At 37.4% G+C, this 19,894-nt stretch overlaps 1 protein-coding gene across 1 annotated transcript; it reads left to right on the top strand.

Moving 5' to 3' along the window:
• Window positions 1-17,776: 17,776 nt before the first annotated feature.
• si:dkeyp-59c12.1 lies at window positions 17,777-19,635 on the top strand. Its single transcript, XM_011476137.4, has 4 exons — window positions 17,777-17,957; window positions 18,037-18,090; window positions 18,169-18,245; window positions 18,461-19,635. Exons 1-4 carry the CDS (start codon window positions 17,876-17,878, stop codon window positions 18,884-18,886), a joined length of 639 nt encoding a protein of 212 aa, XP_011474439.1. The 5' UTR covers window positions 17,777-17,875; the 3' UTR covers window positions 18,887-19,635.
• The last annotated feature ends 259 nt before the right edge of the window (window positions 19,636-19,894 follow it).

Below are 19,894 nucleotides of genomic sequence, written 5' to 3'. Positions count from 1 at the left end.
TACTTATTGCTTACACAAGCATTAAAATAATTTGAATTAACCCATGTTTCCGTTTGACAAAAACCTTTTTAAAAAGTCAACATACTGTATTTAGGTGTACTATGCTAGAAACATGACATTAGTTACACATTTGCAAAACATTTTTCCAACACCTATTATTGGATTATGGTGTCAGCATGTTTGGGATGAAGTAATACAGTGGCTATAATGTCATACAACCGCAAAATATGATAATTATGGGAGTAAGGGCTGGGAAAACTGTAAACAAATATTAAGTAAGTGTTGTAAAGAATTTATACCCCAAATCATCATTATTCTCTTTTATAAGTCTTCTTTTATTTTAGTTTTGGCAAAATATTTTTTCTGTCAGATAGACAGACAGCCTTTGACTAAGTGTAACAAAGTGTGAGGAAGTGTTTGCTTCCTCCGGAGTACTCATGTAAAAACGCAAGACAAGTAAATGTTAAATGCTTGACTGAACAGCGTGAGAAATGCAAACCTAATAGTTTCTGGGGCAGATGTGGGGGAAACCCTGACACACATCTGCAGCAGCCACCTGTATCTTTTTCATACTAGGTGCCAGAAAAAGTTTTGAACCAGCAACCTAAGCCTATTATGAAACTAAATAAATGACCAGTCCTTTCAACTTTTAGGTCATTTTTATATTGTGAATTTAATCGCCGTGACAGAAAACAGTGTTCTGTCTGTAATAATATCTTGGTGGCCTCCTGCTATGTGACTTTTAGGCTTCTAATTACGGATATGCTTCATTTACCTTCACCTTTAAAGCCTCTGATTCATGACCGATTGGTGACTGTTTTGCAAAAATTACTTGTCCATGACTATTAAATGGATTACTCACCTTAAGTTGTACTTTAATTTCCATTATGACAAGCAAGAAAATTAATGAAACCAGACAACTGCAAGAATAAAAGAGCAATATAAGAGCTATATTGCTAATGTTTGTAAATCTTAACATAACCTTCCTTTACTCCATATATGTTAGCTGTTAGCAAACATGGATTTTTAGTTAAAGTCTCACTCCAACTTTATTTGATCTATTGTAAAAGCGTCCCCAGTGGTCTTTCAATCATGACTATGCTGTTTTTTTGCCAATTAAAAAAACCTGTGTTGTCTTTTTGAAGACGTATTATCTGCAGCACAGCAAGAGTTCATCAAAAATTCACATCTGAGTTGTGGGAAGGACCGATGGTACGGAAGCAACTCTCCGGTGATATTCCATCGTCCCTTTGTTTATACTCTCTCTCGTTAGTTTACAGCTCCTCGCAACCCTTAGCAAACATTAGCAGGGATACAAAGAGCACAAGCAGCAATGGAGCTTTAACGGTGGATAGTTTTGAGCCAAATGCCAGATTGGAAGAGGAAAATTATAACATACATGGATCTATTTGTCTGCAAGTGGATGCATCAGAACAGAGTAGAGAAGGAAGACTTTCGCCCACCCACGTCAGTTGCTCCTTCACAACTTAGAGCTTTTTCAAAGAGCGAGTATTTATCTGTTCTTGGTAATCATGATTTTAATAAAGAAATACAGTTTTAATCTCAAATTCTTTTATATGTGTCTTCCATCATGAAAAAAGATCTGCACAATTTATTTATTTAAATAAAAAAAGGGGTTTCTCAGAAAAGGGGATACAGAAGTCTGAGTAAGAAATCACTGTGTCAGAGTTTAAATTGCAAATATCACACAGTAACTGCCAAAGTTTGCAATATTGTATTTTATATGAATAGCATCATCGTCTCCACTTAAAAAAACAGGTTTCTGCCTTTTGCTCATTTGTGAGTGTGTTTGCATCCAGGGGAACGTGCACTGACAGAAGTCAGGTACAGGGAGGAGACCGTGGCCGCCTGCCAAGAATGTTTCATAGTGAAGCCTGTACTGTATTGTTGCGCCTCCTTAAACAGCTGCTATTTATAGGATTTGGGAAAGGGTGGATAGTGGAACTGAAGCCAAAATCATTTACTGGAAGACAGGGAAATCAGCAGAAGTCTAGGGGACTATAAACAATACTGTACTGTTGTGGTTCCTGTTCAAATTCTTGTAGAATGTTGGCACTACTTGAATACTGTACAATGGCTTTCAAAGAAACACATTGTTTAAAAAAAAACTTCCCTTTGTTTGAGAAACTGTTTCTGAAAAAAGATGTTTCTTCAAATGTTATTTTAAGTTTTTGGATTAGAAAGCTGCATACAAAGTTATGAACTGGGTGCCACTACAGACTCTGATCAACATGACTCATTTGATGTTTGTGTATGACTCATAGCCTCTCTTTTTCTGTCCGATGAAGCAGTTGTTCAGAGTAGACGATAGACCTCCCTTTTGCGACACACTTATCATTCGGGTGGTGAGTCCTGCCCATGTGGTCTGCTTATACCCACCAGTGCCCCCACTATGACCTGGATGATGTTGTTCTCCAGCAAATCTTATCATGTTCAGAGGTTACTAAACTTTTCTTGTCACTTAAAAATCTTTTCACAGACAAGAACAGAATGTTATAAGGATTCGGACTTTTGTGGGTATTCAACGTTTCCTTTCTCTTCCAAGCAGCGTAACAAGTCTGATGACTAAACTCTAAGTATTAGAGTCTAAGGCAACATCATCTGGATGAATGAGAATCTTCATCAATACTATATTTGGACTAAGAATCTAATGATGCTGGTGACAAGTTCTGCACTACCAAATAGTGATTTATAGCGCTGTGCTCCATGGAACATGTGAGAGCTTCTGTTCTCCTACGTGTAGCTTGTATTTTAAATGGAAGGCATGCCTCAAGTGTCAGCATACAAGTCTTGTTTGTATGATAGCAGAAGCTAAAAGTGTGCTCATGAGTTTGTATGCAGTAATTGTTACCATATTGCTAATGAAGAGCAGGAGCCACCTGCTCTGACACTCTCCAACGGTACTCAGAGTCTACTCATAGCTCAATAATTCGGTCATGCAAACAGTACCACAGCAGCTTGACTTCTTGGTGTCCCTGGCTCTTCTCTCTCTTTATTGTCAGTGCTGAGGCACGAACAGCAGGTACTCCAAAACAGTAGGGGGAGGCATTTGTTTTTTTTACTGGCTGAGCGATCTGTCATGAGTTATGCTTACAACACCACTATCTAGTTTTTGAGTCCAGGGGCTGCTGCCATGACACACTCCTGCAAGACAGGCCAATGATGAATGTCCAGAGACAACGCCTGAACAATCAATGCTTCCATAAGATGTGTACTTTGGTGTGAGATGCACTCAGACAAGACCCGACTTGTGTCGCTGTGAGCAGGCCCCAAATGACACACGGACCACCAATTCAATTTAATTCAATTCAATTCAATTCAATTCAATTCAATTCAATTCAATTCAATTCAATTCAATTCAAGGAGAAGGAGGGTCTAAGGGCAGTGATGCTCAGTTTAGCGTAGTCTGTTTAGTTCAATTTAGCAATTACCTATTGAATTTTATGACTTCATGCTCATTATGAATTCATGTTCTTACAAAATGACCGGTATGAAGCTCATTGAGACAACTATTGTTGTAATATTGGGTTATATAAATAAAATTGAATTGAATGGAATGGAATCTAGTGTTTGAGGAAAACAGCTACTTTGGTTTTGGTTTTTGACCAGCTTGTTGGGTTGTACAGGGATTGACTTTAGCAGAAGGATTCCAACAAATATTAGAAAACAACTCACCTCTATCATAATCAAAGCATAAAAACAAGTTATGGGTGTGTTTATGTAGTTTGTTTTTTAACTTTTAAATGGTAAAACAAATGAATTTGTGGGCTGAGTAGCACAGCTAAGTATGTGCTTTTTCATATTTTTGTGCTAAGTTTGTTTACACAATCTTCCATCCATCTTCAGAACCCGCTGAATCCCTGTTGGCGTGACAGGGATGCCAAAGCAAACTCAGCTAGTGTTGGGCTTAGGAAGGGAATACCCTGAACGGGTCACCTGTGTTGCAGGGTCACATACTAACACAAACACCGACTTTACAGAATCACCAATAAGCCTGAAAAGCATGTTTTTGCACTATGGGAGGAAGCCAGACCGCCTGGAGAAAGACTACACATGCAATGGGAGAACATGCAAACAGACAAAGAAAGATCCCAGTCAGGATTCAAACCAGGGCCTTCTCACTGTGAGGCAAGTACACTAACCACTGAACCACTGAACCACCGTGCAGCCCTTGTTTACATAAATCTCTGGCAAAATTTGTGCACCTCTCCTTTTTTCAGATCATTATAAAATCTGGGTTATTTTTGGAAACCTTGTACTGTTAGTGTAACTGTAAGAGGGCTGTTTTCTTTTGTTTTATGCAGAAAAGGTATAAGTTCCTTTAAATATACATTTTTCTCTTCTTACAAAATTTGACCACAGCATTGCCTGTTCAGCAGGTAACTGCATGCTTCTAAAGTGTGGACCCAAACCTGTCTTTTGCAGACACATGATCTGCCAGAGTAGCTTCAGGCACTGCATAAACCAGCCAATCAGCAGAACTGAGCTGGAAATGGAATTTCACCAACAGAAGGACTGCTGTCTGCAGCCCTTAGAATTGACTGTCCCTGAGAAACAGTTTTAGTCCAAAATGTCTCACACTTCATGCAGCGTCAGACTTTATTGGGAAACCGTTGAATGTTTCTGCAAAGCAAGCCTGTTTGTAGAGCAAGAATTACTTTAAAGATCCTATAAAACTAGTAAAGACAATCGCAACTTTTGTTAGTTTGGTTCATTTGGAGTCAAATTCCGACCCATAATTGCCTCTGGAGTTTCTTACAACAACAAACAATGAGAGCGAGAGAGACACTGCGGAGGTTTACTTATCAATATTTTGCTTTAGTAAATTTTACTGTGAAGTAAACAGATGATCCAATTTCCTTCCTAAAAGTCAGTAAAGACTTTTGGGGCACCTATACAATGCGAGGTGTCAGTTGGGATTTCAGAAAATGTCACAAGTCTCTTCATGTGATTGTGGTGCTTCTAAATATAGAGTGCTGCAGCCTGTTCTAGATTTTTGAACCATTTCATGCTGCTGCACTGCTCTCTATTTTTAAAGCAGTATGAATGGAAGGGCCAGCATCTGGTTTTTAAAATAGAGTAATTTTATCTGCTTCACTGGGTAGAGAGTTTCAAACGTGACACGTTTGAAGCAGGGTAGTTTTCGTTAAAGATAAATAAAGCCAGCGTGTATATCTTCAGGCTTCATGGCCAGCTCTCCGCTTGACTCCAAGCTCTTTTTATACAGGAACATGTGATGTGGGAAATGTATTAGAAAAAAAAGGTGCTATGTTGCTATTTAAAAAGTACTTTAACATCTGTCTGAGAGGATTCAAAAGGCTCGCCATTTTGTGACAGGAATGAATTCATGAACAAATAAACAAAAACAAAAAAAGTGCATAGGCTGCAAAAACTGGACAATCTAGTTTGGTGGCAGAGATAAAACAAGTTGGGTTACTGGCAGGGTTAACCAAACTTTAATATATTAAATTAACAGCAAAGAGGAGATTTTTGACAAAATTCAGTCAGTTTTTTTTCTTCCTTTTTCCTTTAACATGACTATCAGTGTCAGTTACCATAACTCTCTGGCAGACAGAAGCAGTCCCAGTTGCAGTTGTGTGACCAGCGAGCATCATCTGAATCAACTGCACTTCTTTGACTCATTGTTTGAAGTTTGACCTTCTGAGTGGGACTTTTTTCTGTTTGCAGTGACGTGCAACAGAAATAAACAAATGCATTCTTAATGACCAAATAAAACTGTTAGAGAGAACCTGCAGAAAAATGTCCGCCTACTTGATGCATGGAAGGAAATGACAGTGTAGGATAACAATTTTCTAGTTATGATTCCTTTCAGCTTCACATATTTATCTCAATTTTGGCGTTTTTACATGTAGATTGTTCATATTGTCCTACTTGTATAAAGCCATTAACTTTTAACCTGCAGCTCCAAAGTTACATGTGGCTCTTTTACCCCTCCAGCACCAGATTATAAGGCAGATTTTCTATTTTTTTCAAGGATTTTAAGGGCACCTTATGGTTTGAAAATTACTTTGAGGGTCACTTAATTAGCTCTGATTTAATTTTGGCAACTTAGATTTACAAATTTCTGGCTGAGAGGCACCACAGATGGTTAAATAAATTGTGTATGTTCTTTTAAAACCATGACATTACTACTGCATTTGCTATATTGAGATAATCGTATTTGACACTGGGTGTCTTTTATTTTGAAAGAAAGTCATAGGAACCTGTCAACTACTACTTCATATTTAAAAAAAGGCTATTTTCTCTTTATGCTTTCATATTTTTCTGCCCATAAACCTTTGTTCATTTATATTTATCATAAAAGTAGTATTGACATATCTTTCTTATGTTCCTGAAGGAAAAAGGGTGTCTCCTATTGAGTTGTCAGTGAGAAATCACCCCAAATGGCTCTTTAAGTGTTGAAGGTTGTAGACCCCTGGGCTACAATATCAACAATTTTAGCCCACATTTTGAAATTTAAAAAGATAAAATAAGCATCTTTTAAAATATTCAACATTAAAGGTGCCTTTTATCTTCAAAGGGGACAGTAAAACTGGACTCCCAGCTCTGGTCCTCAGCAGTGGACGTCTGAGGTGACGGGAGTGGTGGAGTGTAAAGAGTTATGCAGCACCTGGTTCTTCTGGATGCCTCCATGGAGACAGCTTAGAGGTGTTTTTAAGAAAAGTGCAATGTGGCCCGGGCAGTTCCAGAAACAAAACCGTCCAGTTGTCTTGAAGCAGTTAGGGCAGGGGTGCTCACACTTTTTGAGCATGTGAGTTACTTTAGAGATGACAGTGGACAATGTCTTGAAGATCTTGATTGGTCAAAGTTCAACTGGTTTAACTTGCAACGCGCGTTCAACGGCCGCGCGTTTTGTACGTAGAGCCCAAAAACGGACAGGAAAACTTGCATAGCTACATGTGACCGCGAGTTTGAACACTAGTTTTGAGCGCGGAAGCCCATAACGCGCGTTTACATAGACTTTTTATTGGAAGTGACTTTTCAATGAACGCGCATTGCTTAGGGCAGTTTGAATGCTGCTTCTTACTGCTTTGAATTATTAGATTTTGGCGTGATGTATCATGAGAATTTTAAAACGCATACTAAAAAATGATTAGCAACACCTTACACTTCTTTGTTACAGTAAGATGTGATAGCAGTGCTGAAAAGCTACCAAACTAACATCACATAAATGAGTGAAATAATCCTCAGTGAAGTTTTGTTCTTTTTTTAGTTCTAAAAGACTGTATTAATTCCCAAAGGGAAATCAAAAATGACTTATAAGAAACAGGAGCCATGCAGCACAGTACAGTACTGGCTTTGAAAGTGGCATAAAATAGCATCCATTGAACAGAAAATTTGTTTGGTATAGGCTTCATCTCTCTGCTGAAGCGATTTCATTGTTCAAAGGATATATTTCAGTTGCTGACATTTTGTCAGCACTTGGCATGTGGGAAGCTGATAATTCACACTAAAAAGCTGACTAATTGGGCGCTGTATCCAAAAGATTCTGGAGGATGCTCTGAGTTAAGAGTATTTTATTAAATAAATAGATTATTAACTTGTTAAATTGCTGCGCCCAGCTCCAAAAAGGCATGTAAAATTTTGTTAGTCCAACAGTATTTGTTCCTGGTATTTCTCTCTTTTCTCACTTTTTTTTGTTTTGTTTTGAAATTTGATGTCAGCAGTAGCTGTGAAGTGAAGCCTTTTTCTTGCATTTTTAATAAATGGATCTCTGAAATCTTTAAATGTTAAAGTTCTTATCATAAACACAGTTTGATTAACCCTTGTGGTATCCTAGGCACTTTAATTTTGGGAGTTGGGTCATCTAGACCCACTAGACCACATATGTCAAACTCAAGGCCCGGGGGCCAAATGTGGCCCTCCATGTCATTTTATGTGGCCCCCGAGAGCATAAAAGTTTTTGATTTCTTAAAATAGAAATAAAAATTAGTGTGTATTTATATATATATATATAGGGGGAATATGCCTTGAAATATCAGATTGGGCAACTAAACATTAGGACTTAAACACTGTCCATATAATCTAACCTGACAGAATCAAATTTAAAAGGATTTATGATAGAGTAACAAGCAAACATATGTTTTCTATGCAACTGTAATTTTCACTTTCAAAAGTTATAATAAATAAATAAATTAGTTGTTTAACATTAAGGAGTAGTTACATGTATGTTTCATTACATTTAGTTACATGTATAAGTTATATCCGGCCCTTTGAGGACAGCTGCTATACTGATGTGGCCCTCGGTGGAAATTAGTTTGACAACCCTGCACTAGACAGTGTTCTGAACCTTTTTTCTTCAATGATTTGTGATCTTCACTGGTGTCCATGGATTACATGAAATCTTTCCACCTCTATCCCCCCTTTGTCATGGTAGGAATAACACGTCAATGTAAGGGTGGGTCATCTAAGATAGCACAAGGGTTAAAAACGTGTGGTACTTGATCCTGGTTTGGTGAGTAACTGTCTGGGAATTCCATGTGATGAAAAACGGAAGGTTTGTTCTGGAAGACAGTGATTAAAAAAAAAAGACGTTTGAAGCCAGATAGCACTTAATCTAGGTCTCACCCCATGAAAAAAAGCAAATAAAGCAAATCTGATAAACTTGATAGCTGTTAAACAAGATGTTCTGAATTTCTAAAGACCATAATACCCATGACTCACATATGAATAGATGAAACAGCATTTATTCTTTCCTTCTTTGGAGAAACACTCTTAGTCATTAAACTCACAAGATGCATCAATGGCTCAGTTGTAAGTGTACATACATTTTTGTGAAATAAAGAGCAACATTAATAGATCTGCACTCACTCTCAGAGCTATCATGAAGCATGCAAAGTGATAACCAGAGATGCTTTAAACCTATAGAGTCCCTTAAAAAAAACATAAATTAAGTATGTATGCATTCAGGAAATTTGGACAGGATTATCCGTTTTTATGAAGTTGAAACATATGTCATACCCCTTCTGTGCATTAGACAGCTTAGAAGTCCTAAGAAAATGAATGAATGAATTACGTTTTTTATTTTTTTATTTTGCTCATAGATTTAGCTTTCCGGTAGCTGCCAGTATATAATACTCTGGTTTGGATTTACATCAAACAGCTTGAAGTCTGCATCATTTAACTTTTGAGAGGCCTTCACAAACCACTTACAGTATTTGCACCATAAAATGTTCAGTTAGCAATTTCCCAGCAAAGTGGATTTTGGCACCAAATCCATAAGACCAGAACATATGGTTATTTAACAAATCCAGGCACAGTGAGACGCCCTGAAAAACATATTTTCACTCAAAGCTGTTCACTGATAAATGTGTAAATGTCTTGGGGAAAATGTGTTGTTAGTCTATTTGATTTTTTTGGATTCAAGCCTGATCAGTTGAGTGCGTTGAAAGAGGATGCTTGTTTACAGAAGCTCCTTCATTGTCTTTTTACAAAGACAGAAAATGAGTTGAGTCTTTGCTGAAAAGGCTTGTTGTGATCTTTTTACCCTCTTCCAGTAATTCCAAATGTGTGAGAGGAAAGCTCTTCCTTCCTGTCTGTGAATTGACACACTAAAAGCCTCCACACCCCTCTTTTCCAATTCTGCTCTGCAGCTGTCTAATGACAGCATAAGTGTAGAAGTGGGTGCTAATGACAGATCCTTTTAGTTTCACAATGCGCAAGCAACTAGACATGCTAGATCTGCCCTCATATGTCTTTCTTTGTCCTCAGACTCCATGCACAAGTTATAGTGCATTTCGTGATGACACAAATGGTCTTTGGGAAACTGGTTTGCGTTAAAAGGATATAGCAGCAGTTTTGAGTGGGCTGTGGTGACCTATGTGGAAGCGACTCACAACTGCAATGGAAAACAGCCATTACTCAGTCGAGCTACGAAAGCTAGAACAGAGTTTCTCTCATTAAACCTTTCCTGTGTTTGTGTGAATTTACCAAATAGTCAAGGGGGGATTTATCTCAAAACTGCAATGGGAGAGTGATAAACACCGGAGTGGATTAAGATACTGAAGGGTATTTGGTATTTTAGATTACTTGATCCAGACATCTATCCTTGTCTGGACATCTAGAGGGGTAATTGAATACTGATACACTTCAAAAAGAGAGCTTATCGTGCCAGAGATGCAAGTATGTGACAAGTACAGGAATGTTGTTTAATGTACTCCCCACCAGAGAGCCAGACTAACTCGATTTGAAATGACAACAAAAAAGAAAAGAACAAAGCACACCTTCTTTTTTAGCAGCACTGTAGTCATGGCAATCGTTTTAAGAAGGGCTTTATTTTTACAACAGTCCATTACATTCTGATTCTCCTTTTCTGCAAAACATAACTTTGATTCATTGAGGCTTGATGGAAAAAAATGAAAGAAATGAATTTATATATAGAATTATGAGGTAAATTTAGGTTTGGAAAGGACGGTACAAAATGCTTTTGAGTGGTTTTGGTCAAGACGCATCTCCTACCAATCCTTAAATACATGATTTGCATTTGAGGCAAAACCAAATTTAACTTGACAAGCGTTAAAGGAACAACAAGTTAAGAGTTTTGTGTTTATAAAACAAAAAAAAAGATTCCTGACACCTATAAATTCTTTGACCAGAAGATAATACTCCTAATGTCTCTTAATGTTGTACAAAAATTATTGTCTGATGCTTCGTTCACACTAGGCATTCAGGAACTCGCTTTTAGTCCAAGGTGTTCACATTAGGCAAGCAGGGAGGGGCTTCTTCTTTCCCTCCTGCTTACGAACTCATGTCTGCCACCTACAGTTGGAAGACACTGAGTGGGAAATGGCAAAGTGCTGCCATTTGTGTGCATTGCGCTCAAGACTTTCACAGCTCTTTTCCAATATCTAAAAGGCTTGGTGTCATATAATTTCAGCTGGGCGCAAACTATAATTATTCATTTCCCTGTGATGACTCTCTAAACTGTTGGCACTTACATGAATTAAAGAGGATGTCACCCAAAAATCATGACTAAATTGGTCAAAGTTCCATCTAATTCAACTATCAACATGCATTCAATGGCCATACACTTCGAACGTAGAGCCCAAAAATGGTCTTAAAAGTGTGCCCAGCTACGCGTTAATGTGTGAGTTTTGAACGTCGCAGCTTGAAATGTACATTTTCACACGTTTACCTTGACTTCTCATTCGAAGTAGCCACTTGAACGCGCGATGACGAGGGCGATGTGAACGTAGCTTGAGATGTTTCTTCAGCAACAGCAGCATTTATTTCCACGTCTATCTGACTACACAACTCCTCTGTATGACAAGGTCATCAAAGATTGGTTATTTTGTGACCTGTGATTTGTTTTGATACTAGTTTTGTCCCAAAAACAGTTTTAGAAACTTGCGTAATGACGCGTTAACATAAAAGTTTTGAATGTGGAAGCTCAAAAGATGTACATGCATTTACACGCTCATTTTCATCGAAAATAGTCACTATAACCTGCGTTGCTAATGACGGTGTAAACGTAGCCCAAGTGTGTTTTTCTTATTTGCACTTAATGGACAATAAAACGTTCTCAACTTTTGGTCACATTCTTCACACATCATGGCTCAAAGGAAGGGTGCTCATAAAAGGAGAGATGGTCATGTGTTGAATCAATCAATCAAACTTTATTTATAAAATAGCGCTGTAACATTAAAACAGAAAACACACAATATTACAGTAAAAACCCAACCCACCCTTCACCCTTCCCACTCCCCTCCGTTAAAACATATGACCCATGACCCCCACGTACAATGAATAATGACTATGTAACTGTAAAATAAATAAATGAATACATACATAAATAAACAAGTAAGGCTTAGCTCTGCTGTGAGGAAACAGCATTTGGGAATCTCTTCATACCAGGAGCCTGCTTGGCCATGGGAGCATCACCACAGTGCCCACCCAGACTGGGACAGCACCGGGGTCCACTTCACAGCCGTGAATCTGCAAAGTTAGACTCCAGCCGCCCCAGCAAGGGCGACAACCGCGGCAACAACCACCGACCAAGCCGGAAAGCCCTGGAAGAAAAGAACCCCACAAGAAACACTGGGGCTAAAATCATGATAAGATACTAAAATTAAAGACATAAGATGTATATAAAAAAATAAAATTGAGAATAGATGCATAACATGAAATTAAATACATAAAATAGCCTATACTAAAACTAATAGAATAAATTAGCAGTTAAAATCAACTAAAAGCGAAATTAAAAAAGTGGGTCTCTGCGGCCCTGAGGCTCTCTAGCAGGCTGTTCCACAGATGAGGACCATAATGGCAGAACGAAGCCTCACCGTTAGTTTTGGTTCTTTCCTTAGGAACAACTAAGAGGCCAGCACCGGAGGACCTCAGGGTCTCATACTTTAAAATAATATCACTTAAATAAGAAGGCCCAAGACCATAAAAACATTTATAAACCATTTAAATAATCAATCCTGAAACGCACAGGGAGCCAATGCAGTGACTTTAAAACCGGTGCAATGTGTTCCCGTCCTCTGGTCCTCGTCAGAACTCGTGCTGCTGAGTTCTGCAATAGTTGTAGATTTGAAATAGACTTTTCGGGTAAACCAGAGAGCAGGGCATTACAATAATCTAAACGACTAAAAATAAAAGCATGCATCACCACCTCTGTGCTGGCAAGAGAGAGGAACGGGCGGACTCTGGCAATGTTTTTAAGAGGATAAAATCTTGTCTTAACGAAATTTTTAATGTGTGGGATAAAATTTAGCTCAGAGTCAAAAAGTGCGCCCAGGTTTCTCACACATTGAGAAGGTTTAAAATTATGAAGATGTGGTAAAATCCTCTCTCTTGTCTTCAGAACCGATGATGTTTAAAACTTCAGTTTTGTCCTGGTTAAGCTGTAGGAAGTTTTCTGCCATCCATGACTTTATAACTAAAATACAGTTTAAAAGAGTGTCAACAGGTTCAAGGTCATCAGGAGACACGGCGATGTAAAGCTGTGTATCATCAGCATTGCTGTGAAAGTCAACGCCGTGTCTCCTGATGACCTCCCCAAGAGGCAACATATATAAATTAAAAAGTATTGAACCTAAAATCGACCCCTGGGGAACCCCACAACTTATTTAATGGATTCTTGAAGAGCACGTATCTATACTTACATAAAAGTGTTGATCTGAAGGTAAGAGTAAAACCACTTAAGAACATTTCCAGAGAGGCCCACTAGACTCCTAAGTCTGTCTAATAGAATCTGCTGATCTACTGTATTAAAAGCGGCACTAAGATCCAATAGCAACAGAACAGAAAGTTTCTGTGAGTTGTAGTTTATTCTAAGATAATTAACGATCTTTAAAAGAGCCATCTCTGTACTAGGGTTTGCCCTAAAACCAGATTGATATTTCTCTAAAAATGTTTGGGTGTTTAAAAACTCATGCAGTTGAGTAGCGACACTTTTTTCTATAATTTTACTTTAAAATGGTAAGCTGTATACGGGTCTGTAGTTATCCAGAGTTGTCGGGTCTAAATGACTCTTCTTCAGAAGGGGCCTCATCACCGCCGTCTTACAGGCAGAGGGGAAGACCCCCGTCTGAAGAGAGCAATTTACTATATTTAAAAGCTCTGACTCAAAGAATCCATAAAATGTTTTAAAAAGTGAAGTGGGAATGGGATCTAAAAGGCAGGTTATAGTGTTTACTTGGGATACAACTCGACCAGGCATCTCTGCATCAACCAGGACAAAACTCCCCAGTCTGTCTTCTGGCAAAAACAAAGCTGGTGATCTGTTAAGACCAGTGTATTGCATAGATGAAATGTTTGATCTTACAGCATTGATTTTACCCATGAAGTGTCTGTGAAGTCCTCACATGCATATTAGATGATGGCATGGAGGACTTGTTAAAGTCTTTGTTTATTAAAATTGTTTTAATAAGAAAGTTCGGGTTGTTTTTTTCCCCGAAATTATTTTTGAAAAATAGGAGGTTCTGGCTCATTTAATTGAGTTATTGTAGATTTTGAGTTGTTCTTTCAAATGTCTTTATGAATTATTAATTTCGTCTTCCTGTGTCTCCTCTCTGCCCTCCTGCAGTTCTGCTTCAGACCCTTAATGAAATCAGTCTTCCATGGGATTTTAGGAGTGGTTCTTAATGTTTTTGTCTTGAATGGAGCCACTGCATCTATGGAAGACTGAAGTCTGTTATTAAAATGATCAACAATAAAATCACAGGGTGCAGGATAGATCTGAGCAGGAGTTTGCTTAAAAATATCAATGAAACTTGCAGCCACTTCAGGAGTTAAATACCGCTTCCTCACAGTTCTCAATGGGGCGTCCTGCTGGATTTCACTGGTAACTTAAAAAACACACAATAATGATCTGATATGGCCAAGTCAACAACAGAGGACACCCCAGTGGATAAACCCGGTAATGACAAGGTCCAGGGTGTGTCCTCTGTTGTGAGTTGGCTGTGTGACATGCTGCTGAAAATCCACGTTGTTTAGAAGATTTAAAAACTCACAGATTTCATCATTTTTGTCAACATGTAAATTAAAATCACCAGCTATTAAAATCCTATTGTACCTAATATGAAGAGATGATAAAAATTCAGAAAATTCTTCAAAAAATTAAAAACTAACAGGTTAAATCATGGTCTAAAATCAGATCATTAATGATGAAAGACTTATTTAAAAGTGATCTGACATTTAAAAGAGCCATCTTCATCGTCGTGGGTAAAATAATGGGAAGTCTGTGTCTGAATGGGAAGCTCAGTGTCAAGGAATCAGTAATCCCTCTCGACGCTGACAGAAAGAAGGAAACTTCTTATTTCCCTGGAACATGGAAATGAAGAAATATCAGAGGCATTATGCAAGTCTAAGTTAAGTCGGTAGGAGGATTTATTAGCATAAGCACGTTCAGGGAATGCTTTCTCCTGTGAAAAAGTCTTTGATGAAGGACCTTTTTGAAGGAAATGTATTGTAACAGTGGAGCAAAGAAATTATTCAGAGAACCTAAAAAAATATAGTTCATTTTATAGCTTGATATTGTATTTTCTTATGTGGCTTGGCTATTTGGGAGACAAATAATGCTTAAATGCTAGATTTTCAGATCCACAATCATTTTCAAAGTATATTTTTGTTTTCTTGTCAAACATAACACATGATCTGACACATGATCTTTGACAGCGAATGTCACACATCCAAAGAGGTTAATAAGCTTTAACTCAATCAAGTTTTCCTGATTTTTTTATTCAATTTCAAAGAGAAGAACAATCTGAATGCTCACTACTCTTTATGAATCACATCAACTTGGTGGAGCTGCAATCTTTATTTCATTTATGTAAATAATTAATTTACTCATAATGCCACAGATTTTTTTTGGAAAAGTTTCTTTAATTTTCTTTTTTAGATATAAACAGATTAGTAGGTCTGCATCATTTTAATGACTATTTAAAACAGTTTGTGCTTTGATATCTCTTCAGCTTTCCATGGACAGACATGTTGTGATGATAGGGGTCATTGATACTGCAAGCAGGAACATGCATGATCTAGTTATTGCTTCGAGATAAATAAAGTGGGACTTGATAATAGACATTCATTTGGGGTTAGTTTTGCCCAAATGAATAAGTGTGATTCATATTCTGAGGTTTGTGAGGTCCAAACATGTTGTCTTAGATCATCATTTAGAGCATTTGGTGAGGGTTATTATTCATGATAAGGCATGTCCATGTACTCACACCTCTCATGGTGATTAATTGGAGATAAGGAAGCTTCTTCATTTTGGCTCCATAATGAAGAAGTTTGCTTCATTGCATAAATTTTTTTCCAGAGGTGAAATATGATTAGAAACCAGGATAATATACCTTTAGACAGGTGTAAATAAAATACTGAACCTATTTAAGCCCACTTGGGTCTATAAAAATATAATTTCTATGATCCACTTTGTAGCAACACATTTTTAGCAATAAACAAGGCTTTCACCACACCATCATGTAAACTAGATTTAAACTGTAAACTAAAATTTAAAGCTGTAAAATACGTTTGAGGATCATCTAAAATCCTGTTTAAAACTCTAATATCAAAATGAGAAAGAAATACAACCCGAACCTCCATCTGGGTGGGTGTTAAATAAACCACCAATTACAAGCAACCTTTCTATTCTGTCAACCAATCAGATTAAATCATCTCCGCGCCTTTTCTGACGACAGGAAGCAGACCAAGTAAGTCTGCTGTGGATGATTTCTGCTCCACACTACTGCCCCCTTGTGGTTAATTTGGGTTCAACATGTTTGAACCCAAATGAACTTGAACTTCGAAACACTACGAAAAGATGCTTTTGCGCCCATGAAATATAGAAAAATTTAGACAAGAACGTTGAGAAAAACACCTCAAAATAGTGTCAGGTTTTACGGAGGCAGTAAAAACAGCCTTTGAAGGGCTGTTTACTGTAGATTCGGTGTTTGAGTGAGAGGAGAGGGCCAGAAAACAGCAAAAAGTGCAACAAATGTCACTGTGTTTCACGTTTTTTCCAAGTCTAATGAATACAGAGATTTCACCTACCTAATGAAGGCTCTTGTCTCAATAATACTCAAGTATCCCTTTTGTTCTGTTAGTGAATATAGTGTTTATTTTTCTTTCTTTTCTGTTAGTTGTAACTAAGTGTGTAACTGTGAGTAATACAATTAGTTTACCGCTATAATTAACAAATAAATCAGAGAAGAGAAACTTAAAAATGTATCTACTTTCATGTAATTTAAACTATTATTTATTTATGTATTTATTGTAGGTTAAATCAATATTACCCTTTAACGTGATAGCAATAAAAAAACGATCTAATCTGGATGAAATACTAAATAACCAATTATTACTCAAATAAAACAAAGTACACTTCTTTAAAATCTGTACTAGGAGTAGTTTTGCATCACTACATGTTATACTTTTACTTTAACAGGTTTATGATGAAAATCAAGCACTTTTAGGCAGCTGCAACAGGACGAATTAGTATAATTATTAGTTTTATTTTGTTTGTAACATTTGTGCCATTTAAGGATACATAATATCATGGTCACATTTTCATTGCACACAAATATATCTTTGTGTAAATCACCGTAATATCTCTGCTAAAATGTATGACCCCAAAGAATGAATCAATGCAGATGGAACGATTCAGGTATGTCGATTTTTTTTGTGTCAAAATCTTAGAGGCAGACACAAACGTTGCAGTTTGTTTGTAACTCAGCAGTTATAAAACATTTATAACAATTCATCATTTCCTCTAAAAGAGTAGAGACTAAAGTGTTGTGTATCTTTAACAAAGAAAAAAAAATTGAGGGTGCATAAAAACAATGATGTAAATATATTCCTATCTAAAATGTAATGGGTTAAATGAGATGAAGACTGTTAGATTTACCATTTTGTTATTTTTTATCCTTAAAGAATTGCTGAGTTTACTTGTTTGTCATCGTTGATTTTTTTCTCTTTAAAAATGTTAATGAACACATTTTTAAAATTTTCCTCAAATGTTGTGAATTTATTGATGTTATGATAGTTCTTTGTAGGTGACGTGATGTAATGTTTTTTAAAAAATAGTATTCTTATTTAAAAGCAAAAATACTAATGTTTTTCAAAGCAGTCATAAAGCTCTGAATTTATTTTTAGAGCTGAAGAACTGCAGAGGAAGCCGATTAGCTGTAGGTGGCAGCACTTCCTGTAAGAAAAACAAGAACATGGTTAAAAAAGAGGAGTTGGACTTTCATCGTTTGCTGCAGCAGCAACATTTGTGAAGTAGACCTGATTAAAATGTGATCATTTGTTGGCCCCGCCCCCTTCAGTCTTTAAGGGCTGCCTTCAGCAGCAGCAGCAGCAGACACACAGCAGCAGCCTCCTCTTCCTCACAGAGATGACAGGAGCTACAGAAGCCTCCAACCCAAAAATGGAAGCCAACGTTGTTGTTTTGGGCACAGAGAGCGTCGGAAAATCAGGTGAGGACTTTTATTGTTTTAAAAATGTCAAGTTTATGTTTTATTTTAGATTAGAAACATAAAGATGTTTTTTTTCCAGCACTCACAGTGCGCCTCTTAACCCGTAGATTCATAGGAGAATATGGAGACATAGGTAAGACATTCTTCTATTTGTTCCTTTTCTTTACCATGTAAAACTTGTATTAAACAAATCTTTTTTCCTTTTTTCCAGAGTCGATCTACAGCCACAGTTTTATGTCAGAAGGGAAGGAAATCACTCTAAATATTTGGGATTCACCATTTTCTGAGGTATAAAGACTCTATTAAATCTGTCCCACCTACATTTTGCTGAATTATTAGTATATTTTTAATAAACTATAATAGTTTCCACTAAAGTTTAATTGTAGGGAGGGCATGTGGGAGAAACATAAGCCAGAAATTTTTATGTTTTTTAAATTTTCTGGCTTAAAATACATGAAAACATTAAAATAATGTTTTTTTTGTGTTGTTGCACAATTTGACAGGATTTGTCCAGAGAAACATCCCTCTTCCATAAGAAGGTCCAGTGGGCGGACGGCTTCGTTCTGGTCTACAGCATCTGCGACAGGGCCAGCTTCAACACCGCCAGCCGGCTCATCCAGAACATCAGGTCCACCAAACACCACCACGGTGCAGAGAAGCCCCCCGTAGTGATCGTAGGCAACAAAAGGGACCTGCACCACAGACGGACAGTGCTGGCCGAGGAGGGCCAACTGCTGGCTCTCAGCACAGACTGCCTTTTCTACGAGGTGTCAGCAGCAGAGAACTACCACGGCGTGCTCTCAGCGTTTCACGGCCTGATGGACAGGATCAAGGACACAAAGCTGACCTCCAAGAGGCCTCTGAGGTTCAAGGGCATAGTGAAAAGTATGTCTGCGGTATTTGCCAGGAGACGCACTGACTCACTCTGAGGCGGAGCATGACGGAGGAGAAAAAAAAACAGTCACATGAGACTTTTGAGATGGACTTCATGTCGGATAAACTGTGAGAAGAAGAAATAAGCCATGAAGCACCAAAATCCTGAACCTAAAATAAGCTTTCAGAGGCTGCAGATGTTTCAGTCTTTACAAAGAAAAGCAGTATTTCCAGATGTGCACTATTTTACACTGTGCTGAAAAACGCAAGGGATGTTTTCTAATGTCGGAAAAAAGACTTTTTCGTAGTTCAAAAGCAACAAAGTCAAAGGATGCATCACACACCTGATATCTGCTTCATAAGTTCAGATAGGCTCAAATTTTCAATGCTATAATATTGCGTTTCATCGCTGCCATATATTGAATGCCATACAATAATTTAATCAAGAAAAGCAAATAAAACACCTTAAGATAATTGATAAGATGTTGGAAGGACCTTTGGGTTCAAAAATATTTCATTTTTTATACTCAGATCAAAACTTTGTTGTAGTTCCCAAACAAATAAAAGTGAATTCTGTAAATGTGATTATTTTTATAAAGAGAGTCTCATTTATGATAACGTCAGGCAGCTGGGGTGACAAAAGATTAGAAACCAAAATATATTGAGCGTCCTTAAGAATGAAGCATCTATGTTTGCTGTATCAATGAAAGCAAAACTATATATACATTTTATTGTTATTCTTCAATATCTTTTGTTGACTTCGGTTTTTATGATCTTTTTTTAAAATAAAGAAAATTCAAACCCACGTTGCCTTGAACTGAGCTGTCAAGTATATGGTTTTTGTTTGGAAGTGGTTTTCTTTTTGCAGGACAGAAAAAAGCAGCATCAACTGTGCTGGGTTGCTTCAATCAGTTCATGTGTAACAGGCTGATTTGATCGATTTTACATTTTAGTTTTGGACGTCCAGAAATTCAAGTTTTTCTTTATTTTTTAGAATAATTTTCTTTTGCTCTGACATGTTTGACCCGTGGAGCAGGTCATGTTAGTTACTGTAAGTTCAATAG

This window comes from Oryzias latipes, chromosome 6 (assembly GCF_053564925.1).
Source record: "Oryzias latipes strain Hd-rR chromosome 6, Olatipes_Hd-rR_3.1".
In the NCBI taxonomy this organism is placed as follows: domain Eukaryota; kingdom Metazoa; phylum Chordata; class Actinopteri; order Beloniformes; family Adrianichthyidae; genus Oryzias; species Oryzias latipes.
The sequence above is the reverse complement of the archived record's forward strand: the minus strand, read 5'-3'. Positions and strand labels throughout refer to the sequence as shown.